Source organism: Rhinolophus sinicus, chromosome 3 (assembly GCF_057876585.1).
Source record: "Rhinolophus sinicus isolate RSI-liver-muscle chromosome 3, RSI-T2T, whole genome shotgun sequence".
Lineage (NCBI taxonomy): Eukaryota > Metazoa > Chordata > Mammalia > Chiroptera > Rhinolophidae > Rhinolophus > Rhinolophus sinicus.
This window is the reverse complement of record NC_142503.1, coordinates 59,909,953-59,935,493: the sequence shown is the minus strand read 5'-3', so window position 1 is coordinate 59,935,493 and position 25,541 is coordinate 59,909,953. Positions and strand designations below refer to the sequence as shown.

The window sequence follows — 25,541 nt, the reverse complement described above, 5'->3', positions numbered from 1 at the left end:
ATGATTTTTCTGGAACCATAGTCAGTGAAATCATCACAAACACAATAGTGTTTGTTCTGGGACAGACTTTCTGATTTCTCATTCCAAGACAAAGAAAGACTGAAAAATCCAAGAAATATTTCTCCCAAACAAACTGTACTATTTGAATGATCCTCTTCTTAGCTGTGCTAAAATGCTTGCTGGAGTTATTTTTAACTGGGAACAGAACATTCATTTTGGAAAATGTTCAGTTCCCTAATTTTATAATGAGCAGAAATACATACTTTCGATGAAAGACTATGCAAACTGCAGTACCCCCATCAACAGGCAATAAATTTTATGGTTTTTAGGAATGAAAGTCTTCTAGATGCTGTGAAGTCTTGAATCTGGATCACCTGTATCAACGCTAGAAGAAACAGGGTGCTTGACATCATTTAAACATGGAGTTTCTTTTTTTGCTCATGCACATTTCCTCACAAATAATGAGTCCAAGTAATACCAAATTGATTCTACTGTTTTTATTGATTGTTACTACTTCTATTAAACAATGTTAGCCATGTAGGATGATTAAAAAAAAACCCACTAATATTCTTGGAATATATACATCCTACTAACTGACATAAATCGATCTAGTCTTTCATGATAGCAGTGAATTTTCAGGGCTCACAAGGATAAGTAATTTATATTCCAACACTACAATCACTTCTTAATCATCCAGTACAATTCAGTTTCCTATTATACAGCTGCATGTACTTAGAGAGTTTTAGCACAAGCCAATAAAAATATGAACGTATCCTTATTCTAATGGTTACTGAGGTGCTAGAGATGGGTGTCAGCGATAGGTATCCTTCTGAGTTCAACAATCTGGGAATCAGTCAAGGTACCTCCCTCCTGGCTGCCTTGACCAGATTCATTATCACTGACACTGAGACCAGCACCTGCAACAGAAAAAACAAACACAAAAACACCCAACTTTTAGTGCAGCGAATTAAGGGTCAAGTTATATTAAGTCAACACACGTTTATTTCTATCAAATTAGTAAAAAAATATTTAGAATAAATATTATTAATACCTTAGAATTATAAAACTATGCTTTAAATTCCTTGTGATAGTTTTTATAAGTAAAAATTAATTTCTAAAGACACAAGTTTGGGTTCTCAATCTTTGCTGCTGTTTCCACAGGGTTGACAGATATAACTTACTCCCAAGAACAGCATTTCTCAATTTGAGGATTATAAAAATAAAGACATTCAGGCAATTTATTATAATTTTCAGCAGGGGGGTAGGATTTGCTGTTAGAAAACATATATGAGTAAACTCCAACCCCGCAGGTACTGAATCTAGGAGGCCCTTCAGTGGAGACTCAGGGTGAGCCGTGATCCAAGAAGAAAGACATGCACTGACAATACCTGGTGTCATATCAGCGCCTGGAAGACTCCAGCACTGAATGACTCAGATCTGATCCCAAGATAAAAATAATTATGCAACACTGTGCCAAAACAGTTCCACACAAGAATCCCAAAAAGCGAGCTGTTAATACAGACAGGACCCAGAATTTCTGTTTAGAGGAAGTCCACTATTCACTACTTTTTTCACAGCTCAGAATAATTCAGAACATTTAACACTATGAAAAGATTTAACCTATTCTTTTCTTCTTTAATGTGCAAGGGAACACAAACTCTCATGCTCTCTCTCTCTCTCTTACATACACGCACACGCAGAGAATGGGGATGTGGTCACAGGGCATGCTGCTCAGTTGAATTTCCTGAGCACAAGATTAAACGAGAAGGAAAGTGAAAACCATTTGCTGGGGAGCTGAGACTTCTCTTTCTCTCAGATGTAGGAAAGGCTTCGGCAGAGTTGGTAGCTTTGGGAAGATGGTGAATTAACTTTGTCTTAAACTATGTGGGATGGAAGCAGGAACCCATTAATGACCTTCTTCTAGTCAAACCCTCTCTCTTTTGGGTATCTGTTCTTCCCACGTGCTCTCTGTTAAAGGCTGTTGTTGAAACCCACTTCCTCTCTTTGCTTTGGTGACACTGTACTTGTGACACTCCCCACCTTCTGATCTGCTCTTTCCAGGGTGTGCTTTCTCTTGTATTTCCTGCTGTCTGACCTTGGAGGCCCTGTCTTCAGCCTTGCTTCAAGGCCTACAATACCCCCCTGAACCCCTGCCTGCTCTCTAGCCTAGTGTCTCTCCCGAGCTGCTAGTCACTCCCTTTTCACACCATGTTATTATGGTGGCACCACCTGCGATTCTCTTCTCATTCTCCAACTCCTTAATCTGGTTGCCTCCACTCTTCCTCTATCAGCTCAGGTGTCACCTCTGCTACCCATGAAAACCTGATGATTCTCTTTTAAAATTTCTGACTCCCCCATTGGATTATGTCCTTTGTATCTTTGTATTCCTAGCTCATAGGACAGTGCCAAGCACACTGTGGGTGTTCAGCAAATGTTTGTTGTTATGTATTAATAAACTATGCTCCACATCCTAGCTCTTGAAATGCCTCTCCCATCCTTATTGCCCACTCTGTTCCTCTGATCTATTCTGCATTTCACTGCACCTTCCTTCTCAAGAACAAACAGTCCATATGGCCAACTGTATCAAGTCTGGAACCCTCTGCAGTGGCTTTTAAGACACTCCCTAATCTGGCTATTGAGTGTCACTATTTCAGTGTATTTGCCTTTGTTGCTGTTTTGAAATATGCAAAAAAAATGTGTACTAGCACACTGGCCTCGAAAATATTGTGTTGATCATTTTGGAATTCAATTGTAACTGTTAAACAGGAACTTGGAGGCTGCTGACACATTTGTAAATGCTTGTAAAGAAGTGATGGTGTTTTCCAATTCAGAAACTAGCTACCTGGGCTTTTCCTCTTAGAGGAAATGTCTTTCTCACATTTGATCTTAGTGTAATCAGAAAGAGAATATGTTAGCTAAAAAGAGTGTCAGGTCTGTTGCTTGCCCCTTGGGGCAATGGCATTCTGACATTAAATTCCCTTTACTGCACCCAAGTAAAAGTATTTTACCTACTGAGTTATTTCAGTAATTTAGTATGTGTTTGAATATATCAAAAATTTTCTTTATTGACGATGAATTCTATGAGTAATTAAAAGGGTATAGGGAATGTTATCAACGGCTATTAAAAGGCTAGTCATTCCCCCTCCCTAAAATCCATCCATCCATCCATCCCATACACATCCAGGATTACTGAGATATATCCTAGTCTTATGGAAAACATACCTTGACCCAGAACTAGCTTTGTTCATCTGGTCAACTTTTCCTGATTCTGTATGGAATTTGTGCTTAGGTGGATCATACTTGCTACTCTTGTGACTGACCTGCTTATTTGTGACTTACTAACCTCTGCTCTGGTTGTTATATACTCTCTGACACATATTTTAGTGGAAAAGTTAGAGAAAGGGAAGCACATAGGACAAAAGTATTGTATAGGTGGTATAATTCAGGACGGACAAACAAATCTCTTCCCACCTTGCTCTAACCCCATGCTTCAAGTCCCACAATTAAGGATTTTCTTTCTCACCTTGAAGGTGGTCCTTAAGAATTTTCTATTAAAATATAAAAAACACAGAAAATGCTTTTACCTTCCACTTGTGTTTGTGGAATGCTTTATTATGAATGATTCTAAAACTACGAAAGAATGTGAAGAAGAAGGGCTGTTGAATGCCAAAGGCCCATTTTTATCTTAAATTTCCAGTGTTCCCTAAGGTCAGCTGTAGATCTAAGAGGTGGTTGGACGCCTGCCAGAAAGGCTGGAACACAGAGAAGTCTGTGGCTGGCAGTTATATATACTCTCAAGGGGAAAATTCTCAGGTGTACTGTAGAAATCATTGAGAATAAGAAATCTCAGCATAGCATTTTTGAGGTAGAAAGGAAAACAGGAGTTTGCTAGCCCAGTTATGACAGATGAGAAGGTTTGGTTAAGTGATGTAGCTAAAGTCAGTGGTAAATCTGGGACCTGGCTGCCCACCTCATAATCTAATGCTATGCAATGCTTCAGGTCAGTGGCTCTGGAGTTTTTTATAAGTCACTTGAAGCAGGAGCTCCAAACGTGTGGTACATGAAACCATATCAAAGGGTACAGGTGGTGTGGGAAAGATAACTTTAAGAAATACAGTATATTCCCAGATTTTAATTTCCATATGCACTCTTCTGATGAGATTCATTTTTTCACTTTTGATAATTATTTATCAAAACATTTACTATTTTGTTATCAATGTCAATTTATTCAACTGTAGACTAATAGTAATTGTAATGATGACTTAGTATAAAAGGAATTTTTGACACTTTGTAGTCTTATGGTCACAGAAAATACTTAAGTTTCAATTTATATACATGTTTTGTTGGAGAGAAGTATGAGTGGGTGAAGATGAAATGAATTTCAAGCATAAAATACATTAAGATAAAATTCTGTGGTGGAAGATAAAATTATGTGGTATCTTTAAAACATACTTTTAAAATGAAATGAATAACAGTGGTATTTATTTGCTATGGAATTTAGAGTCCTTTGAATGAGTTTAAAAGTATATTGTAAAATTTTTATTTTAAAAATTAAAATTTACAATACAGTGGGAATTACATTATTTGATACTATGTTTGAACTTAGGATGAAAATGTTTTATTGAAACATATTCAAAGGGTTACATAGCTTTTCAAAGTTATTTAGGGGTTCAAACGAAGAAGACTTAGAAGATCAACTTCACTTAGAGCCGCCCATAGCTAAGGTGGACCTGAGATAGATCAAGGTTTGTAAATTCAAATGTCATAAGGACAGGGAAGGTAGCATAAACCAGTAACACAGGTCTGGTGAGCACTGGACAAACCAAAGAGCTCATGTTCCGTAAAGAGGCAGCCATTACTCAACTCCAATCAAGCAGTGTTGTGCTAGATTTTAAGCACTCTGTTGCTAGACTGGGAAAAAAAAAAAAAAAAAAGAAAGAAATTCTAGATTTTTATGGATATCTCCAAATTTTTTAATTTTGGCTCAAAAAAAAAAAAAAAAAAAAAAAAGAAAGAAATTCTAGATTTTTATGGATATCTCCAAATTTTTTAATTTTGGCTCAAAAAATGCTAAAGTACTACATGGGTCAAACAAAACACCCTGTTGGGCCAAATCTTGCCTGTGTGTCAACTGTAAATTCTGCTGTGGATGGAATGGCATGTGGCCTGCTCCTTTGGTTTGACCATATTCTCTGATAGAAAGTGTCGAGGGGATGGTGCTTGATTATTATAGTACTTTATCTAAAAATAATAGAGTGAACCAATGTTAGAGACTGTTATTTTGGTCTTTTAAGGTATTTATTTCCTAATGAGTTTAGTGAACTCTAAGGAATACTAAACTCAATCTATAAGGAAGTCATTCCACACATTCCTGAACTGAATGCTTTTAGTACTTGTTATATATATAGGACCCATATCTAATTTAATTATGCTGCAAGAATTCATTTTATGCTTCCAGTGTCTTAACATCCCCAACTACCACTTTGCAGAGCTGGGAACATAATCTTCCCTGAGAATAATTTGTAACCTGAAAGCCCCTTTTTTAGTCCTAATGCCAATGAGCATTTTATGCAGTTGTACATTCCCTCCTTTGTGAAACTCTTTTCTCTTTTTAGTTCTCTTTCTCACCATGCTATGATTTCCTCCCTGGAACCTTCTTCTATTCACTTTTTAAATGTAGAAATTATCTAGGATGTTCTTGTTTCCCCTCCTTTCTCTAGCATTCTCTTCCTCCTTCACCCCTCCCTTCCTCACATGTCTTCTTTCCTTCTCTTTCCTTCCACTCCCCCAGATCAAATGTACTCATCCACATAGCTTCAAATATAATTCTCTGCACTGATGCATTTTAAATCAATACCTCCAACCCTGATTCCTCGCCTAAGAGCCTTCAAACTTGACTATTTAAGAGCTACCAGGACTAATGATCAGTATGTACAAATATGAACTCATCAGTTTTCCCTTGCAAATAAAAATACATGAACAAATGTTCTTTATACAATTCCTTAGTCACCTGGTGAGAAGCATGAGCCCTTGCCAACTGTTCTCTCAGTGTTCCCTCAGTGTTCCTTCTGTGTTCATCTTTTTTTTTTTTTTTAAATGTCCACTCCCCAAATCTGAGGCCTGAACCTTATTCCCTTGGACAATTGTACTAACCTCTCATCCCAGCCTTTCTGGTTTTGCTTCTGAATTTATTCTTCATACTTTTGTAAGAGTTATTTTGCCTCAAAAACCAGTAGGAACATGCCATTCCTCTCCTCAAAAAATCTTCATGGCTCAGAAGTTTCTATAAAAATCCCATGCCTTAGCACGGCACCTTAAGAGCATTTTAACATGCAAAATATCTGTAAGTGTTCTGCTCTCCCAAATGAATCTATCACTAAATGTGTTCTGGAAATGCCTGGTTAAATTGATTGAAGTGGGTTTCTTTAAGCCAGGGCTAAGATGCAAATGTGAATTGTGACTCTTTGCTTAAGATGCTTCAAACCTAAATATTTCAGAGCCACCAGGCCTACTGATCAGTATGTCCAAATCTGAATATAGTTTCCCAAATATACTCAGTCAGGGAATAGTCCTATTCAGGATGTCTATGAATATCTCAAGGAGAGTGTTCCCTGAAACCCAGTTGGGGAACTACAATAAATTTTAAACAATACAGGTAAACTACTTTTCAGGCCTTTCTCCCAGTGGGTAGGTCCACTGACCCTCCACCTCAGCCCTACAGCAGTGCGTGTTCTCTGCAAGCAGGCCACACACCCTTAACCCCTGGGCTTTGGCAATTCTATTCACTCAGTCTGCAATGCCCTTCCTCCATTCTTTGCCTATTTAAAACCTCCACATTTTTCAAGAAACAACTGAGAGGGCTTTGAAAAAAATCCTTGATCTCCTCAAGGAAATTACTAACTCTTTCCACTACTTACTTTACTCTTCCTTATGTCATGTTTGTGGGAATTTTAAGGAAACTTAGAATGTTTCCTCCAAGCAAACTCTAAGTTTCATATTCATTCACTCATTTGTTCTCCAACAATTATCTACAAAAGCTTTACCAGATGCAAAGTACTGTTGTGAAATAGGGATATATATATATAGTCTTTTTGAATAATTATTTCAATTTCAATAGGTTCATCTGAACATGGACATATCTTCTCGCTTGGTTGTATATCTAAAAATAAAAAGTTCACTGAAATTTTTATAACTTCAGTGACAGTTCAACATTTTTCCAAGGAAGAAAAAAAAAAAGAAAAAACTGCATATCTGACTTGAAAACAACTATCCATTCGTAACAGGTTAAATGGGGTTGAACTTATAGGAAGAGCCAAAGAAATACTATATGTGATGGCTCTTTGAAAACTATAGAACTGCACAAGGCTCATTATGTTTGCCTTTGAAACTTTCTGCTTAAAGATACTCCATAAGAAGGTCTCTTTGGCAGATCAGAGGCAAAACTCTTAGTGAAATCCCTTCCAGATTGTCTTATGACACTGAATTTGTCTAAATAGTATCCTGGTGTTCTAGAAAGATTCCAGGACAGAGATATTTACATTTAGTTAGAGTATGCCTTTTTCCTAAAAGCAAATTGAAAATTATTTTTAGGTTGTGTTACATTTGGTGCCAAGAACAAAATATCCTAGAGTTAGGCTGGGATTAGGATGGGTCATGAGAATCAAGATGTGCTGAGGGTGACTGATTCTACTTCTGCAACTTCATGGGAAGAAGATATAAAGTGTAGCATATCAATAGTGACTATTTCTAATGTAGTTTGTGGGTTCATACATACCAGTTTTTAATGCAAATATCAAGTCATCAAACTCCTGGGACTCTTCATCAGCTATTAGTGACCCCTGGCCGTAACCTCCAGAGGAAGGGAATGTGGCGCCATTTTGTGGACTTGGCTTTAAGTCAGGACTGGCCTGACTGGCTTGTTGGAAGGATCCTCTCTCCCAGTCAGGTGGTACCTTTTTGGGTTGGGGTGGGCAGAAAAGGAAACCATAATATGAACTTTGAAATCTGTATAAACAATTTATCTCTGCATTTCATTACACAGAACAAGTGAAAGGCTTGTGGATTATTTAGAATTACGACCTTTAATTGTACCTTTGTTCCTTAGAGAAGTTATGTTTCACGATGAGACAATCTAATCTGATGATTCTGAATGACTGCTCCATTACAATTACTTGTAGATTTCTATGGTATCATGTGTGGGGAAAGGAAATTACTTTTTAACCCAATCAATACATTTTAGTTTTCGGTAGGATGTTTGCAAAGATAACTGTTAAAAAATATAAGAACTGGAGAAGAACCCTGCTAATCTTTAATCTGAGATACAACATGGAATTTTAAATATAGCTGTCTATAAGGACATACTGAATGGGGGGGGGCAGGGGAAGGTCCTCTGACAGCATTCTAAACTCTTCCTTTTTAAAAATTAAATGATTAAAAAGATAGTTCTATCCTGAAATAATGAAATATATTCACTTCCTTCTTGGTTACTGGTAAACAACCCCTTAATCCTTCCTTTCCTAATGTTTTCCCTTCTCTGCATAGCTTTCTAGAATGCCTCTGACAGGCCCTCATTGATAGCTGGATCAAGGCCAATTCTAAGCCTCTGAGGAATGTAGAGCACACTTTAGGGTATGCCACTGCACAACACCCCAAATGAACATTCAAGTAGTGGCCCAGGCCCAGGAATTGAACTGTCACAGCTGCTGCCTCCCAATACAAGGTTTCCTGAGCCACGGCAGGGATGCTTCAACTGAGAAGTGACCTGATGATTGTAGAAATAAACTTGAGAGAGAAGACAAACCTTAAAAAATTTCACTAAAAAGTTGAACATCTAGACCAGCACTGTTCAATACAACTTTCTGTGATCATACAAATATTTTACATCTACATTTTCCATTATGGTAGGTGCCAGACACATGAGGCTATTGAGCACTTGAATGTGGCCAGGGTGACTGATGAATGGAATTTTTAATGTTATTTAGTTTTAGTTGAAACTTAAATTGCCACACATTGCTAATGGCTATTGCATTGAATAGTTCAGATCCAGGCAAATGCTAAATTGAGGAACCTATAAAAAAGACAAAAACAATATCTTTTTTTAAGATTCACTCCCGAATTACCGATCCTAAAAAATTCTGTTTCCATTATTATTAAATTCGATGTGAAAATAATTCAGTTTTAAGAACTTTTGGGATATAGAAATGGTACTAGATTTCTAAACATTTATGGGTACTACAGACATATCCCGATTTTTAAATATTGCACTTGATTTTGATCACTTGTCTTAATGTTAACCTGACATGAATAAAATTACTTTCTATATTAACATGGAAGAGAAAAGAATATCACTGAGCAGGTAGATTATCTACCTACCGACCTACTTACCTATCTACCTACATATGTACCTATAAGCTATTTCCTTTTCATACTGATACACTTTGATTTCCTGACATATTTCAGGATGCAAACACAAGTACTGTCCCCCTTGGCTATTTAATACATAGAGGGTAGAATAAGCTATGTAAGGAATGGTCGACAAGCACATCTTGGGTGCTGTAGAAATTGTCAGGGACCTGCATATCACCTCTTCCTGAATAAATGTCTGCTGGTATGTTTTAAAATCTGAGCAACGGTCCCAGTGCTATGGTGGCATTACTGACAGGTTGGTGGTAATGTGATTTAGACACAGGAAACCAATATGATATGCACAGAATGCAGAAAGCAATGGGAGGTAGATTTTACAGAGGACATCCTCTATAGATTTCCTAGTAGTGCTGTTGAAGCACTCTTCCAAGCTTTTGTTCTAAAATGTTTTATGGTATTTGAATTAAAAAGAGTTTCGGCCTATTTTCTGGTCACTGACTGTTTGCTGGGATTGAAGTAGTGAGTTGCAATGGGTGAAGGAAGAGAGCTGTGTAAGTATTTTTAGGAAGAACAGTAGGAAGAACAGTTTAGGAAGAAAACCTAAACATTTGTTTTAGGAAAAACCATTCCTGAAGTAGATTCAGTCACTGTCATGTGAAATTCAGAAGATTTTGAAGAAAGAGATGACAAAGTATACTCTGTCTGATTCCCATACAAACTGCTGGTTAGCAGAGGTCACAGGGCAGAGAAGAAAATGAATGCAATAACAGGCATACTACCACAGTAAGCAAATCAAATACCATAGGTCAGAGGACGTCAGTAGGAAAAGGACTTAGAAGTCACGTAGCACCACTTAACTTGTACTCTTAATGAGGCAGAAAGACCTTATATGGAAGAGAGACAGACAGAGACAGAGATAGAGACAGAGACGGAGACAGAGACAGAGACAGGGCAAGGGCAGGCACCTCCTCCATAGCACTGATAAGATTCTGGGTGGACTTGCTGATTTCCCCTCCGGCAGTAGGCATTCCGCTCCCGGGTGTGAAGAAGGCTGTACTGGGTCCTGGATGCCCATTCATTTCCACTGTGTAACTGGCCTTCATGGGGCAACACGTCTGGTTGTGTAGAATGAAATAGACCACAAAAACATAAAGTCCCTGCAGAAGAAAAGAACACTAACATGTTAAAGGAACTCGTGTTACATAGCTGAAGCATAAACATCCTTGTAAGCACACCAGTTTTCTATAGGTGTTCTGGAAATTCTACCCAAAGCTGGGAATTACAGAACATGTTAGAATTCTAGCAAGAGGCCACTGTAAATTTCTGAATGTCATGAAAATGTTCTATCATGTCATTTGGGAAAACTGCCCTCTCACTAACAAATCATTTTTTTTCCCCTTGGTTAAAACACAAGTAACTGGGGTCGGCCTGGTGGCTAAGGCTGTTAGAGCTCCATGATCCTAACTCCAAAGGCTGCCGGTTCAATTCCCACATGGGCCAGTGGGCTCTCAACCACAAGGTTGCCAGTTCAACTCCTCGAGTCCCGCAAGGGATGGTGGGCAGCGCCCCCTGCAACTAAGATTGAATACGGCACCTTGAGCTGAGGTGCCTCCAGGATGGCTCAGTTGGTTGGAGCACGCTCTCAACCACAAGGTTGCCAGTTCAATTCCTCGAGTCCTGCAAGGGATGGTGGGCAGCGCCCCCTGCAACTAAGATTGAAAACGGCACCTTGAGCTGAGCTGCCGCTGAGCTACGGGATGGCTCAGTTGGTTGGAATGCGTCCTCTCAATCACAAGGTTGCCGGTTTGACTCCCGCGAGGGATGGTGGGCTGTGCCCCCTGTAACTAGAAAACGACAACTGGACTTGGAGCTGAGCTGTGCTCTCCACAACTAAGACTGAAAGGACAACAACTTGAAGCTGAATGGCACCCTCCACAACTAAGATTGAAAGGACAACAACTTGACTTGGAAAAAAGGCCTGGAAGTACACACTGTTCCCCAATAAAGTCCTGTTCCCCTTCCCCAATAAAATGTTTAAAAAAAATAAAAAAATAAATAACTGAAATATAGCCCTACTAATACACAAAAACAGAATTGAAGAAGCTTATTTGATTATGTACATTCTGTTTTAGAAAGCGAATCCTCTTGCCTTCTAGAAAATTACTGTGTTTTACCAGATCTCACTTATTCTTTCTCTCTCTCTTTTTTTTTTCTTAGCAACGGTTCAAGTGAGGTACTAAAGGTCTAAAACCACCTTGTAGGCTTCTGGATGGGCAGCACTAATTAAGCCTTCTGATTTTGTTTATATATCTCACCTACTTATCTCATTTGGAAATAAAATCACTGGGTAGGGACACAGAGGAATTCTGTGGATTGCTTAATATTTAGCATGCCTTGCTGCTCAGTAAATATTACATAAGAACAATAAAACTATCTTGCGCATTCGTAAAGCTCTGCTGGCCCTTTAAATTCTTTTGCAATCTAGTCAAATTCTTGACAATTGCTCTGCTTCCATAACAGATAGCAACTCACTTTTGTATTTGTACTCCCAACAGTGCCTACACTGCTTTCCTTCATGATTTCTACAAGGGACCTACTGTATCCATCTAATGGTGCTTCTATAAAGCTTGTTAATTTTGACCTTTACAGCCAATAAAATATGTTAAATTATGCCTCCTGTGTCTGTTAATCCTGGTATTTAAATTTTGGAAGCAAATAAGAATCTCCTGAGTTACTAACATTCTTAAATTAATTGACAAAAAGGAACACAAGACACTCAACTTTCCTCTTAAAGGAGTTAAAGATTTTTCATAAAACACAAATAAGTATCTTTAGACTGTGTAGTTTGCATTCTCCCATAGTTCCTAACACTTCTAGGAGTGTAGAAGCAATAAAATAAATAATATACTTGTGAGCTTGAAACTTATATCTGCTGGTATAAACAGGAAAAAGTCTACTAGAAAATACACAAAGCATAAGAATTACAACCAACTTTTAATATAAAATGAAATTAGAGGACTGTATGAAAGTAAGTTGCTAGCATTTGATCTCTGTTGCCATTTCTGGAATACTGTTACAAATTAGGCCTTTCTCTCTTTCTGCTGGAATGACCCCTTCTTGAGTTGTCATCCAGTCCACATAATTAACAAACATGTTTTAAAATAAGTGGTTTATCTGCTAAAAATATTTTTAAATGTAATTACTCTAACCATTTAATAACAGAAACATTTACTTCCTTTTCAATTTGGTCATTTTGTTTTTTGGAAACATTAATATTCTAAATTATGTAGGGTAAGTGAATTATTTTCATGTGTAAATGATGTTGTGAACATTAGCAGAAACAAATGTTCCTTAAAACACACATACACATCCAAATTTTTTCTCGTACAAGTAATTTTTCACATGAGTATGACCTAATTACATTGGCCACAGCAACAGACAAAACAGGAAAAAAATTAAAACTGTCAGCCTTAAAATTTGTGGGAATGTCACTGATTTATTTGAGGATTTCTCTAAGTGTTACAAAGTGATAGGGTAAAAGCTAGATCAGAAACAAAAACCAGGCTTTAAAATCCATCTCTAAGGACCCATTTGTTAAAACAGCACATTCTCTCTTGTATGTTTTTATATCTAGCCTTTTGTGCTTCAGGAAAGGAACTGACTGCTGAAAATAACTTGCATGTGAAAACTGCATGTTTTTTTTGTTTTTATTAAAAGACTATTTACATATACAGTAAATACTCTGAATCTTTTAGATGTGTCCCAGGAAATATAAACAATGTTAAAATGGAAAGAAAAGAATGTTTAAATGCAGATTGTATGACATTCGCCTGTGTCCAGCCCAGGCAGGGCAAATTTAGAAAGGGACCTTCATTATCCAAAGTACTCAACTGTGGAGGTTTCTGACCTCAGAGTAAAAACAACTCCCTATTCCAAACACTGAATATTAAATGTCAGGCTCTCGTTGTACATTGGTCTGTAAAAGAATTTTAAGAGAGACTCTAGAATCTCAATTATTCAATCCAATATGCTGACTACCCACTGTGTGCACTGCCAGGCACTGAGATGCAAGGATAAAATGTTTGGCTCCTTCTCTCAAGTTGCTCACAAAGACAATATCCTACAAAATAACAGGTTAACTGTTTCAAAATCAGGACATATATAATCCATCTGTTCTTATTCTTTACCTAGTGAAGACTTACAGAGAAGGGAGTTCTTTTTGAGCATTGGTGTTTTGATTAGTTGGATCTCCTACCTACCAAAATAATGAAAAATGCTTTCAAAAGTCTTTACTTAGATTGGATCTGGATTGACCATACCCACTATGGCCAATTTTGTGTTTCTTTTAATTCAGGAATTTAAACTTATTACTAAACATTCAGTGAGACACAAATGAGAGCACTGTGGTCTAGAAGAGTTAATAAATGTTTTCAATATCATCAAGGAGCAAAGTAAGTACAGGAGATTTTGGCTGATTATCTCAATAATTTCCATCAGTTCCATATGAGGTGAGAAAGGATTAACATTGCCATTTAACAAATTTAACCAAGTAGTGGTGGCCGATGAGAAGCTGATTGAACTGCCTGTCTCTGAAGGAAGTGAAGTCTCAGGGCTTTAAACTGATTTGGAGAACCCATTTGAAACCCGAGTATCCCCTCTGAGAACTAAGAAAGCCCTCAACTAGGAGCAGTTAAGCTTTGTAGGACTTGTAACAAGACCTCAGAAGAGAATAAAACCCAGGTATTCAAACTGTAACAGCAAGCAAGATGTCTTAGTCAGCAATCCTCTTTGTCCTTGCCTCTCCCATGCTGTAATTCCTTCAGGTTACAGAAAAGTGGTTACAATATCAAATGAATTAACTGAAATGATTTAACAGCTGCCTTGGTCCATTCCTTTAATATTACTTGTCTCTAAATAAAGTGAATCATGAGTTCATGATTTATTTTTCCTTCATTCTGAATGCTATCCTGTGTTCACATCCAATTTGCTAGTGTGACAGACTTCATACTACATCCTCCACCAATGAGCGTTAACACATCTATATAGCAAGACCTCTCAGCAACCCTGAGCTAAATGTGTTGAGTAACCTGACACATTGACTCCATATGGCCTGTTTCTAGTATTTATTTTAGATCCTGGCAGAGTTTTGACCAATGATATATGATAAAAACTTGCAGGTGATAATGCCTAGCCTACCATAAAAACACAAAGAATTGAATCAGTCTAGATATTAAATTTTATAGTGGTGCCAGCACATTAATATTTGAGGAATAAAAAGCTAGAGATCTATAAGCAATGAGGGATTTGTCTTTCAGACACCACATATCCCACTCTATATCAAGACTGTTGATGAACAACTGTGCTATCAGTAGTTGGAACTGACTATGGATGAGGAATATCATGACTCAGAATGAAAATAAAGGGAGATACTTGGCTAATATAAAATTCCAGCAAATTAAGATGAAAAAGACAGAGGGATTAAAAGAATTAAAGAAGCTAATAGGTAAGAAAAATACTCAAGGATTGGTAATTGCAATCCTTGAAATAGGGAATCCAACTAATGTAACTGATGATAATTAAAGATAAAAAAGGTTAATCTAGGAAATGTTTCCTGAAAAATACAAAAATAACTGAATCAAGGTTTGCAAGTGAAATACTATGTAGCAGGGAAATTTTGAATATAAGTTCTTTAACACCCCAATCTCTTAATAAACGGTAAATTTTAGGATATATTGAGACTGTTTTAAATCAACTTTTGGTGTTAAAAGATAATAGAGCAATACTCATATCTATTAAGTTCTGAGGGAAAAGTGGTCCAAGAATATTATACCCAGCCAATATAGCAATTGAAATTATCAAACATTAAAAAAAAAGAATTAAAAAAAACATGCTGGCAAATCAGCATCCATGGATCATCTTGGTGGGGAAAAACCCCAAACTACATGATAATAAAATATAACCAATAAGGATATGAATTTCCCATAGAGAGGAAATAACAGAATTCAGTGATGAAGATGGCAAAAGGACCATGTAAAAGGACCTGTAACTATGTATTTAGATACAGAGCCAAAATTGAAAAAAGTTCTGAGAATTATAGTTACAAGGTCAAATGTAAATGTCAAATGTCTAGACAATGTAAAAAGCATAATATTAAAACAAACAAACAAACAAAAAAAAACCCCACACAAACTGAAGTTGGGAAGAGTGGAAATGGGAGGAGGTCTGAGTATTGATGACTTTATCATCTTTTTTAGCAAGTAGTCAATTGATACTATAAAACTGAAATACCTATGTGATAAAAACTAGTAATTGCATTCCTTTAATTTATTTATAATTTCTTAATTTAAGAGAGACCTTTTATCTCTCCTGTGGTAAGAATAGCTTTTGTGATGTAGAAGCATGTCTTTGAAATTTAACAATTATTTCTCTCCCATTTTAGTTTTTCTTGTGGCAAATTTAAGTAAACTGAAATTAAATTTTGTATATTATAGCAACCATAATATGATTACATATTTAAAAGTTATTTATATTTAGGCATCCAATCAGATTTAGTATGCCTAGAAAGATGAATGCAAAGATGTTCACTTAGTATTATTATTTTTACTTTAAAAACAGTCAATGGTTTTTAAGGAGGCCTAATCACATGGAGATGTATAATGTAAGAATATATTCTTTAAATGTTCCTTTATATTTAATGCCTTATTGGCTCACTCTTGTGTTTTTCATTCCTTTCTATAGAATTGGGTTTCTCTCATATCATTTTCCTTTTCCTTTAGCCTGAATAACTGCTTAGCATTTCTTGTAGTTCAGATTTGTCGGAAATATATTGTTTCAGCTTTTGTCTGCATGAAAATATCTTTATTCCACCTTCATTTTAGAGAAATATTTTCACTGGATACAGAATTCTAGATTAACAGGTTCTGGTTTTTGTTTATTGGGGGACTTGAAAGATGTAATTCCATTATCTTTTGGTTTCCAGAGTTTCTATGAGAATAGTGTTAATTTTTATCATTATTTTCTTTCATAAAATGTTCCCTTCAATTCTCCAAGCTGCCCTCATGATTTCATATTTAAAATTTTTAAGAGTCTGATTATAACATGCATAGGTGTGTGTGTATATATATGTATATATATTTTTTTTTCTTTTTTTTTTCCTTGAGGTTCTCTAAGCTTTTGAATCTATGGTTTGTGCTGTCGAATTTGGAAAATTCCTGGCCATCATTGTTTCCATTATGGTCACCTAATATTAATGAGGATTACTTAAGAATTAAGTTTAAAATGATTTTAAAAGTTTTTAACCTTTATAGTTTTACCTCTGTCTCAATTCTTTATAATAAATATTTATCTTTTTTTTTCTCCAAAATAAATGATTTAACAAAACAAAAAAACTCCAAGCAAATTTGTCAGTATATTAGTAATGATCGGTTCTATATAATGGGAACATGGACACATGGACCATTCATGATTGTTGTTTTTCTTTTCTATATTTTTAAAACTTTGAAACAAATATTATTAAATAATAGGCATGTTTTTGGAGACATAGGGGAAATGTGCAATTTCAAAATCTCCAGGTATATGTTAATTTTGTTGCGAAAAATAGTTAAGAAATAAATACACTGTGGAATCATATAGTGGACTAATCAAAACCACCTATCTTTTAGATTGCCTAAGAAAGTGCACAAAACCATGCAGCATAAGAGACTTAGAGGAATGAAATCTTCATTAAAATTAGGCTTTCTTCAGCTCAAAAATTACAAATTTGGAATCAAAAAAAGAATTATCTTCCATTAAACTATAAAACCTAGAAAGCATGAGACTATGTCCAGTTCACTGTTGTATTTTTTCGTTTATAGCTTGGTCCCTGGCATACAGGAGGAGCTTAAGAAATATTTGTTAAATAAGAGATTAAGGTTTTAAAATTTCATCAGTGGGAGAGAGTAGGATGGTGTGAGGACAGACATGAGTCTGAGGTATTTGTTGGTTTTAGTCCTCTAATTCTCTTCCTAGAGTTAGGTAATTCAGTAGTTGCTCAATAAAATTTTGTTTTGGCTTAGTCTTTTTGTTTCACATGTTACATGTGCCAAGACTCTCATGGAAGAATGAAGCATCCACTCCTGGTTGGGTCTTTGCTCTTCTCGGTTTGTGCAACCTCTGGTGGGGTCGTATTTAGTACTGAGTCCCCAGTACCTGGCTGTGCCTGGCTTCTCCACTGGGCCTGGGTTTACATATTGCTGCTGGTCCTTGTGGCTTCTTCTCCTTAAAGGGTTTCAGTTTTCTGCTTTTGCTTTCCCTTGGCAGACACCCTTGCAAAGTCTCCGTGATTTCTGTTTCTGGCTTCGCACTACTCTTGGGCTGCTGATCTATTGATATTTTGCATCACCAGTGACTTAGCAGCAAAGACAATGGATTTCATGCCAAGGACAGATTTGAAAAGGCAAATACAATATTTTTGCATTTGTACATTTTTTCAAGTATGTGAAAAGTAGGAATTTCACCTTTCATAACAACGAAATATTTTTAACTGTTTTTATTTTTCATACTTTAAGTTGCTTTTATTAATGTTCTTTTTTATAATAAGAATCACAATCTAGTGTGTGCATTAAATACGGAGAAAGGAAACAGGTGACTTCATGTTGACAGCCATTGGTTAGTCAGCATGATTGAGATACTTAGAAATCTGTGGGAACAATTATTACTCAAATGCTTTTAAAAATATTTGGGCGAGATAGGTAATTACCTAGTGTTCATCATAGGTTATATCAAATTATTCTAAAATTTCTTACTAATTTAAGGGACGCTATCTATTTAGAACTAGTAGAGTCAATAAGAGTTCAGTTGGCTTAGTCCGCTGGCTTCAGAATTGTCTATGCCTAACTTATCTGGGTAGCAGGCATTCACTTTCAAGATTTGGGCTTAGATAGATGGTCTATTTTAAATGTTGTAATCCCTAGAAACAACAGTTCTGTGTAGGTTTTTATCATAAATATCCAGAGTATAGACAAGATATTTTTTCCTTTTATACTACTAGGGCTTCTATCTGCAATTTAAGAACATTTCTCTGCATGTCACTTACAGATACAAGAACCATTTGATCAGCCTTCTTTGTGATAAATGCTCATGACTCAAAAGACGATTATTAGGTCACGTCTCAGCTATCTCATGTCCAGCTGCTATGATCCCTGTTCCTTCAGCCTTTCCTCTTGAACCTTGTCCTACACTGTTTCATCTCTGAGACTCTCAATGTTCTTCATGCTTCTAAGTTTCAAAGCATGGGGAACTAATCAGTCATGATACTCCTTATCAGAAGCCAGACTATTTCTGACAAGATAGAAGGAACTGAAAATTATTATTATATTTTTAAAGTTACAAGTATACAAACTGACCACACAAAATCCCTGAGAGTTCCCAGATTAGAAAATTTGCAGAAGTACAAATCAAGCTGGGTATTAGGATTGAGGTATAGAGAAGACTGGAAGTGGTTGTAACAGTACTGAGGGGAACTAAATAATGTAGAAGAGGTTTGGAATCTGAGAATACTTCTGTTAAGGTTTTAATACAAAATGGAGAAAACAATTAATTTGGAGTAAGCTTTGAATGCACAAAATATTTTTAATTGATATTATATAAATACCAACCTGTGCCATGATTATTTATTTGAATCTTGTTATATGTATGCGTGTTTTTAAAAAATAATAATTTAAAACCATTTTTGATATTTTTCTGAGAAATCTCTGTCACACGCAACTGAAAACTGCCAAAGTCTATAGAATCAAACAATATGAATAATTACAACAAGAAAATAAAGTGAGTTGTTTTCATGCATTCCGGTGTGGTTTTTCTATGCAGGAAAGACTATTAGAAAGTTTACTTATAGTTTTGTCTAACAGTAAAAAGCTTGCAGAGTGTCCAGCTAACTGTTGTCATGGGTCAAATGGCCCCACTGCCATCTGTATACGTATATCAAGTCACCACGATGTGCATTTTAAATATCTTAGTTTTATTTGTCACTTATACTTCAATAGCACCTAACAAAACTAAAAACCAAACACACACACACACACATGAATGAATTCCAAAATTCGTCTTCTGGGTTAAAAAAGTCAGACACAAAAGAGTACTTACTGTTATGATTCTATTGATACAAGATTCTAGAAAATACAAATTAATGTATAGTGCCAGAACGCAGGTCAGTGGTTTCCTGGCTCTGGGAGCAGAGGGAAGGATGTTCTACAAGGGGGCCCTGGGGAATCTTCTGGGGGTGACAGAAATGTTCTGTATTCGATTGTGGCGGTGGTGGTTTGACTGGTGTGTAACTACCTGGTTATTTAAGAGCTTAAGAACAAACTAGGCTTTGAATTTGTTGTTTTAATAAAGTGAACACTAATCCTTTAATCCAAGGGTCAGCAAACTTTTTCTGAAGAGTCACATAGTAAATATTTTAGATTTAGCAGGCCATATGGTCTCTGTCGAAAGTATGCTGAAATTTGAATTTCATATAATTTTCATGTCACAGCATATCATTCGCCTACTTTTCATAACATTTATACATGTAAAAACTATTCTTAACTCTGTAAGCACCTTTAAATACAGTTTTTATCAGCATCCTTTATATTGCCTTTATGAAAACAGGGTTTTAAAAATTCTGCAGTGAGATATCTGTTAACTACTCTGTGGATTAAGCTTAATTGTTTGGACAGTGACTGGTGATCAAAGAGTAGTGTTGATAATAATGAAAGGGCAAAATTAAATGACCCAATAAAAATAAGAAAAGAGATGGAATCATTTTGCCATAAAAAATAAATAGTATACATGTTGAAGTGAAAACACGTAAGATTATTTTAAGTGCCAGACAGAGATTAGGTGAGGAGGCGAGGTTAGATACGTAAGGGTGCAAATAGCTGTGCAGTGGTAAAAGCTGAAGCCATATGGTGCATGACTTTTTTAAAGGAACACACTATGTAGAGAAAATAGCTGAATGCTGAGGATTAAACACAGCTGGAGGACCTGAACAGGAAAAGGAACCAGTGAAGTAAACAAGGAACCACGGAGTGGTCAGGCAGGTCAGATAAGAGGACAGCCACAACTAACTGTATCAGGGGAGCCAAGAAAAACTTCTGTTCCAGAGGAATGAGGTGGTCCACTTGACAAACACAGACATCAGGAAGAAGGAAAAATAGGCATTTGTCCATTGCAGACGTAACTGATGGCTTTTGGAAAAATATAATTATAATAGATGGAGTGGTGAAAATACACTGAAACAGGTAATACATTGTGCTGTCAAGAAAAAAGGAGCCCTGGGGCCGGCCCGGTGGCTCGGGCGGTTGGAGCTCCGTGCTCCTGGCTCCAGAGGCTGCCGGTTCGATTCCCACATGGGCCAGTGGGCTCTCAACCACAAGGTTGCCAGTTCAATTCCTCGAGTCCCGCAAGGGATGGTGGGCTCTGCCCCCTGCAACTAAGATTGAACCCGGCACCTTGAGTTGAGCTGCCGCTGAGCTCCTGGATGGCTCAGTTGGTTGGAGCGTGTCCTCTCAACCACAAGGTTGCCGGTTCGGCTCCCGCAGGGGATGGTGGGCTGTGCCCCCTGCGGCTGGCAGTGGCAGCTGGACCTGGAGCTGAGCTGCGCCCTCCACAACTAAGACTGAAAGAACAACAACTTGAAGCTGAACAGAACCCTCCACAACTAAGATTGAAAGCACAACAACTTGACTTGGGGGAAAAAAAAAAGAAAGAAAAAGGAGCCCTTAGGAGAGGGAATAATCTGATTCATGACATGAAATTAGCCATTTTGATAACCATCTGTTGCCACATGATGGGCATGTTTGCCTCCTTCCATCCCACCCACTCCATACATGATTATTCTTTTATTTCTAAATTTATTGGGGTGATATTAGTTAATAACATTATATAAGTTTCAAGTATATAATTCTATAATACATCATCTGTATATTGCATTGTGTGCTCACCACCCAAAGTTTTTATTCTTGTTGTAACCAAAAGACTACAGAGCACAGAGTTCAATTCCTATATAAATGAGGCGTACCATGTAAAGTTACTGAGTGAATATTGTACATTTCACATTTTCTACAATGCTGGATTAAGGTGGGTGTGCCTTCCTGTCGATTTTATATCTTCATTGACACCAAGGCCCCTTCTGGAGATGCCCAATTTTTGTATTCCCAACTTATTCCTGTCCCATAAGTTGCTGAAGGCAGACAATCAGCGAGGCATAAAACTACTGGGCTTGTAAATATTTTATATTGCTTTTTAAAGGAAAAATTATATAATAAACTTTTCAGGAATGATTCATTTCATCATAATGTGGTTAATCAAATATCAAAGATCATCTAAATGACCTTGTTTGAGAAACATTCTCGGATGAGTCAATTCCAAAATAATGACATAGTCCGTGTGGTGTTTATAGAAAAGTGGAACTCAACATGCTGTGCTTTGCTGTACTGGAACTCACAGGTATAAATCATGCACTAAGGAAATAAGAAGAGGTTTCTCGTGATTGGCAAACTGGCAAATTCTGGAATGTCTCAGCAGCAGATAAAAACTCATTGAAGTATCACACTTCTGGGAATCTTTGCAGTTACAGATTTGAGATAACATAGGATCTAAACATAAATCAATAATTCCAGATATTAACGAGAATATATAGTCAAATATTATTTATTATTTTCAAGTACTCTCTACTGATAATTAACAAACTACTTAGTAGGGACAAATGATTTAGTATCTTTTTGTTGCAATTTCCTAATCAAACAAAGACACTAGGATTTCTCTAGGAACGCTAAAACTCTAAAAAACTCTAAAAAAATGTATGGATAATTTAATGCTAAAAATAAAGAAATTAAAAGCAGTCCAAGTTCATTGCTAATATTTACTGGAGAAGAGAAAAAGAAAGAAAATTTAGAGAAGCCAAAAAATAAAAAATAAAAAACCAAATTCCAAACCCCAAAATTTATACCAAATCTTAACACTCAGAAATAACCATTCAATCTTGGATATGAACTTTCTTAAAACTACAATTTCTAGAGAAGGTTTATTTTCCCCAACCTGTTAATTATGGGAGGACATGTTTTCATATGTAAGCATTTTTTTTTTGAATAAGAGCTGAAAGTTGGATTTATAGCTGGGTAACCTCAGGTCCTGGTTTACTTGGGATTTTTGGGGTAGCCTGTTGTCTCAGCATTTTTAACATTACCTCCTTTCCCTCAAGTGTCAATGACAGCGCATTATATGGCAGTTGAGGAGGGCTAGATAGGTCTCCACAAGGGCCCAACATTGTAGAAGCTCTTCAATTTGATACAGCAGAACTATGAAGTATATCCTAAAAAAAAACCCAAGTCTTCACCAGCCCTCTTTACATGAGGACAGTCTGCAATTTAAATTCTCTCCCAACCATCTTCAATTCATTCATTGAGTTAATATGTAATAGCCGAGTGTCCACATAGTAATGTACTTGTAGGTGCTGTGCAGGCAGTGAACAGACAGACTCCATTGCTTTTCCAGAGTATTTCATGCCCACTTGTGTGGTTCAACACTTGGAGCTCCACCAGCATTTCCTCCATTTCCTGAACCTAAGATCACTGCCTGAAGGGGAAATTAGTAAAGTAGAAGATGGGTCCAGTGACTGGCCTTACCTAAATTTGGTGACGTTCTTCCAAATATTTTATCTCTGTTCAACACAACAATGTTATGTACTATTCTTTTAAAAGTTTTTGAGTCATCTACTATAGGGGAAATTCTATGATTCATAAAATAGTGTAAAAGATGTGGTACCTGCTTCAAAGACTTACACTAGAGTTAAAAATATGACGTATGTAAATAAAATTAAGTCTGTGGCCTAGAATGCGTACTATGATGTAGTTCCACATTCTCAAACTTCTTTTGCAACAGAAAATTTCAACTCTGCAATAGTAGGTAAGTTTCATATATAGACTTGTACTACCTCTCTTGTGATGAAAGGCAAAGGGAAAATAAGATTTAGTTTTATGTAGCAATTCTGTAGCCAATTTTTCAGAGTACAATTGATATATATATCAAACAATTATTTTTCTTTTTTTAAAAGAGCATTTCTTTCTCTTAGAACAAAACAAGTATGAAAATCAGCAAATGGGTATTATATTGTTGTATATTTGTAGTCCAAGGACGTTATTCATTATCATCTACTCTTTGAGGGAGTGGAGTGTTCAATTCTTGTGATTGATAATAGAACAAAACAAAATACAAGTATTTTAGTCTAGCCCTAAAATTAATTTTCTTTACTGCTTATAACCATACTCTTATTAAAAAAATGGGATTTAAAGTCAGATATATTGGAATTGAATCTCTAATAAGTAGTACTAGCATAAGTACATTATATACTAATTAGTATAATACGTAGCTCTGCTACTTGTTAAATACTGTTATATTGAGCTATACTTTATATGAACCTCAGTTTTTTCATCTGTACAATGGGAATATCAATATCAGTTACCTAAATGAATTATGAGACTCAAGTAAAATCATTATAAGGTATGTATTTGTAAGCTGTAAATCTGCTTCATAAATATAAGGTGACATTGTTTGTGTTGCTAAAAGGATTTACACAAAATTAGTCTCATTCTTAACCTGGTTGATTTCTTTGTACAGCACATTCTTGTCAGCTAAGATGGCTTGCCACAAAGTTGTGTTCTGAGAAATAACGTAGTATTTTAAGGAAAAGCAGGATCTTCATGGTTGAATATTTTACCAGGTTAAGAACCACTTCTTTTCCAGAGGATGCAAACCAAGGTGCTGTTCTGCCTTAAGTGTGATTATAAATACAATATTTTTTAAAAAGATTTTATTGGGGAAGGGGAACAGGACTTTATTGGAGAACAGTGTGTACTTCCAGGACTTTTTTCCAAATCAAGTTGTTGTCCTTTCAATCTTAGTTGTGGAGGGCGCAACTCAGCTCCAGGTCCAGTTGCCATTGCTAATTGCAGGGGGCGCAGCCCACCATCCCTTGCGGGAGTCGAGGAATCGAACTGGCAACCTTGTGGTTGAGTGGATGAGCTCCAACCAACTCAGCCACTCGGGAACTCAGCGGCAGCTCAGCTCAAGGTGCCGTGTTCAATCTTAGTTGCAGGGGGCACTGCCCACCATCCCTTGCGAGACTCGAGGAATTGAACTAGCAACTTTGTGGTTGAGAGCCCACTGGCCCATGTGGGAATCGGACTGGCACAGAGTTAGGAGCATGGAGCTCTAACCACCTGAGCCACCTGGCTGGTCCTAAATACAATTTTTGATCATTCTTTCTTAAGGCACAGGTATCAATTTCCTTTCACAGGGTTTATTCTTTATTGAGTCTTGCCACAAAATGGTGGAGGGGAGGGGAAAGTGGTAATGCTTCAGTGGTTTCCAATACTTTCTGAACACAGAATACAATTTTGTAACGTGGCTAATAAAGTCTCTGTGGCTTGGTCCTCATGTGCCCCTACTCCCTGCCTCAGAGTCCACACTCCAGGCATACTGGATCACCAGGTACACTTTCAGTTCTCTCAAACATGCTGGGCTTTCTCCCAGGTTTGCCCTGTGGACTTGCTGTTCCCTTTGCTGCTCAACCTCCCCTAGCCTGCTGGCCCTATTCATTAGGTAAGGATTGGCCTCTTCCACGATGTCGAGATGCTTCTTTGGCTGCCTTCACCCATCCATACTGGGTTATGGAATCAACAATCTGCACCCCACACCCTGTGCACCCCCTTTTATAATAATCATTGTGTTCTATCCTAACTGCCAGTTTTATATAGTTGGTGTTTTACATGAAACCACAGACTGTAAACTTCTTAAAGCAAGACAACTAGATTTCTTCACTGCCATAAGCCCAGCACAGTGCCAGGCAAATGGCAAGTTCTTCATAAATGTTACTTGAGTGGATGAGTGACATGAAGTCCAAAAAAACCTAGAAAAAGAAGGGCAAGAAAAACCAGAATCCATCTGTAAACAGCTTTGATGCCCTAAAGGCTTACTTTTGACTATGAAATGTGTCGAGTTGTACCATCTATGTCATCTCCTTAATACACCTTCATAGAAATTCTGGAAGAATTAAATTGGGGTGCTCTCTTTGGCAGCTGCTCCCATGACTCAGATCCCAAGTAAGTAAGGGTATGAGGGTATGTAATAAAAAACTTTTATAGGCTGTTAAGTTGGAA

At 36.8% G+C, this 25,541-nt stretch overlaps 1 protein-coding gene across 1 annotated transcript in view; it reads right to left on the bottom strand.

Moving 5' to 3' along the window:
* Positions 1-482: 482 nt before the first annotated feature.
* Positions 483-25,541, bottom strand: part of ADGRV1 (adhesion G protein-coupled receptor V1) — a 503,930-nt gene continuing 478,871 nt past the window's right edge. Inside the window, exons 88-90 of the mRNA XM_019734240.3 lie at positions 10,329-10,520; positions 7,775-7,952; positions 483-917 (exon numbers count right to left, since the gene is read on the bottom strand). Of these exons, the coding sequence (XP_019589799.3) occupies positions 799-917; positions 7,775-7,952; positions 10,329-10,520 (489 nt within the window). The 3' untranslated portion in view covers positions 483-798. The remainder of the gene's footprint in view (positions 918-7,774; positions 7,953-10,328; positions 10,521-25,541) is intronic.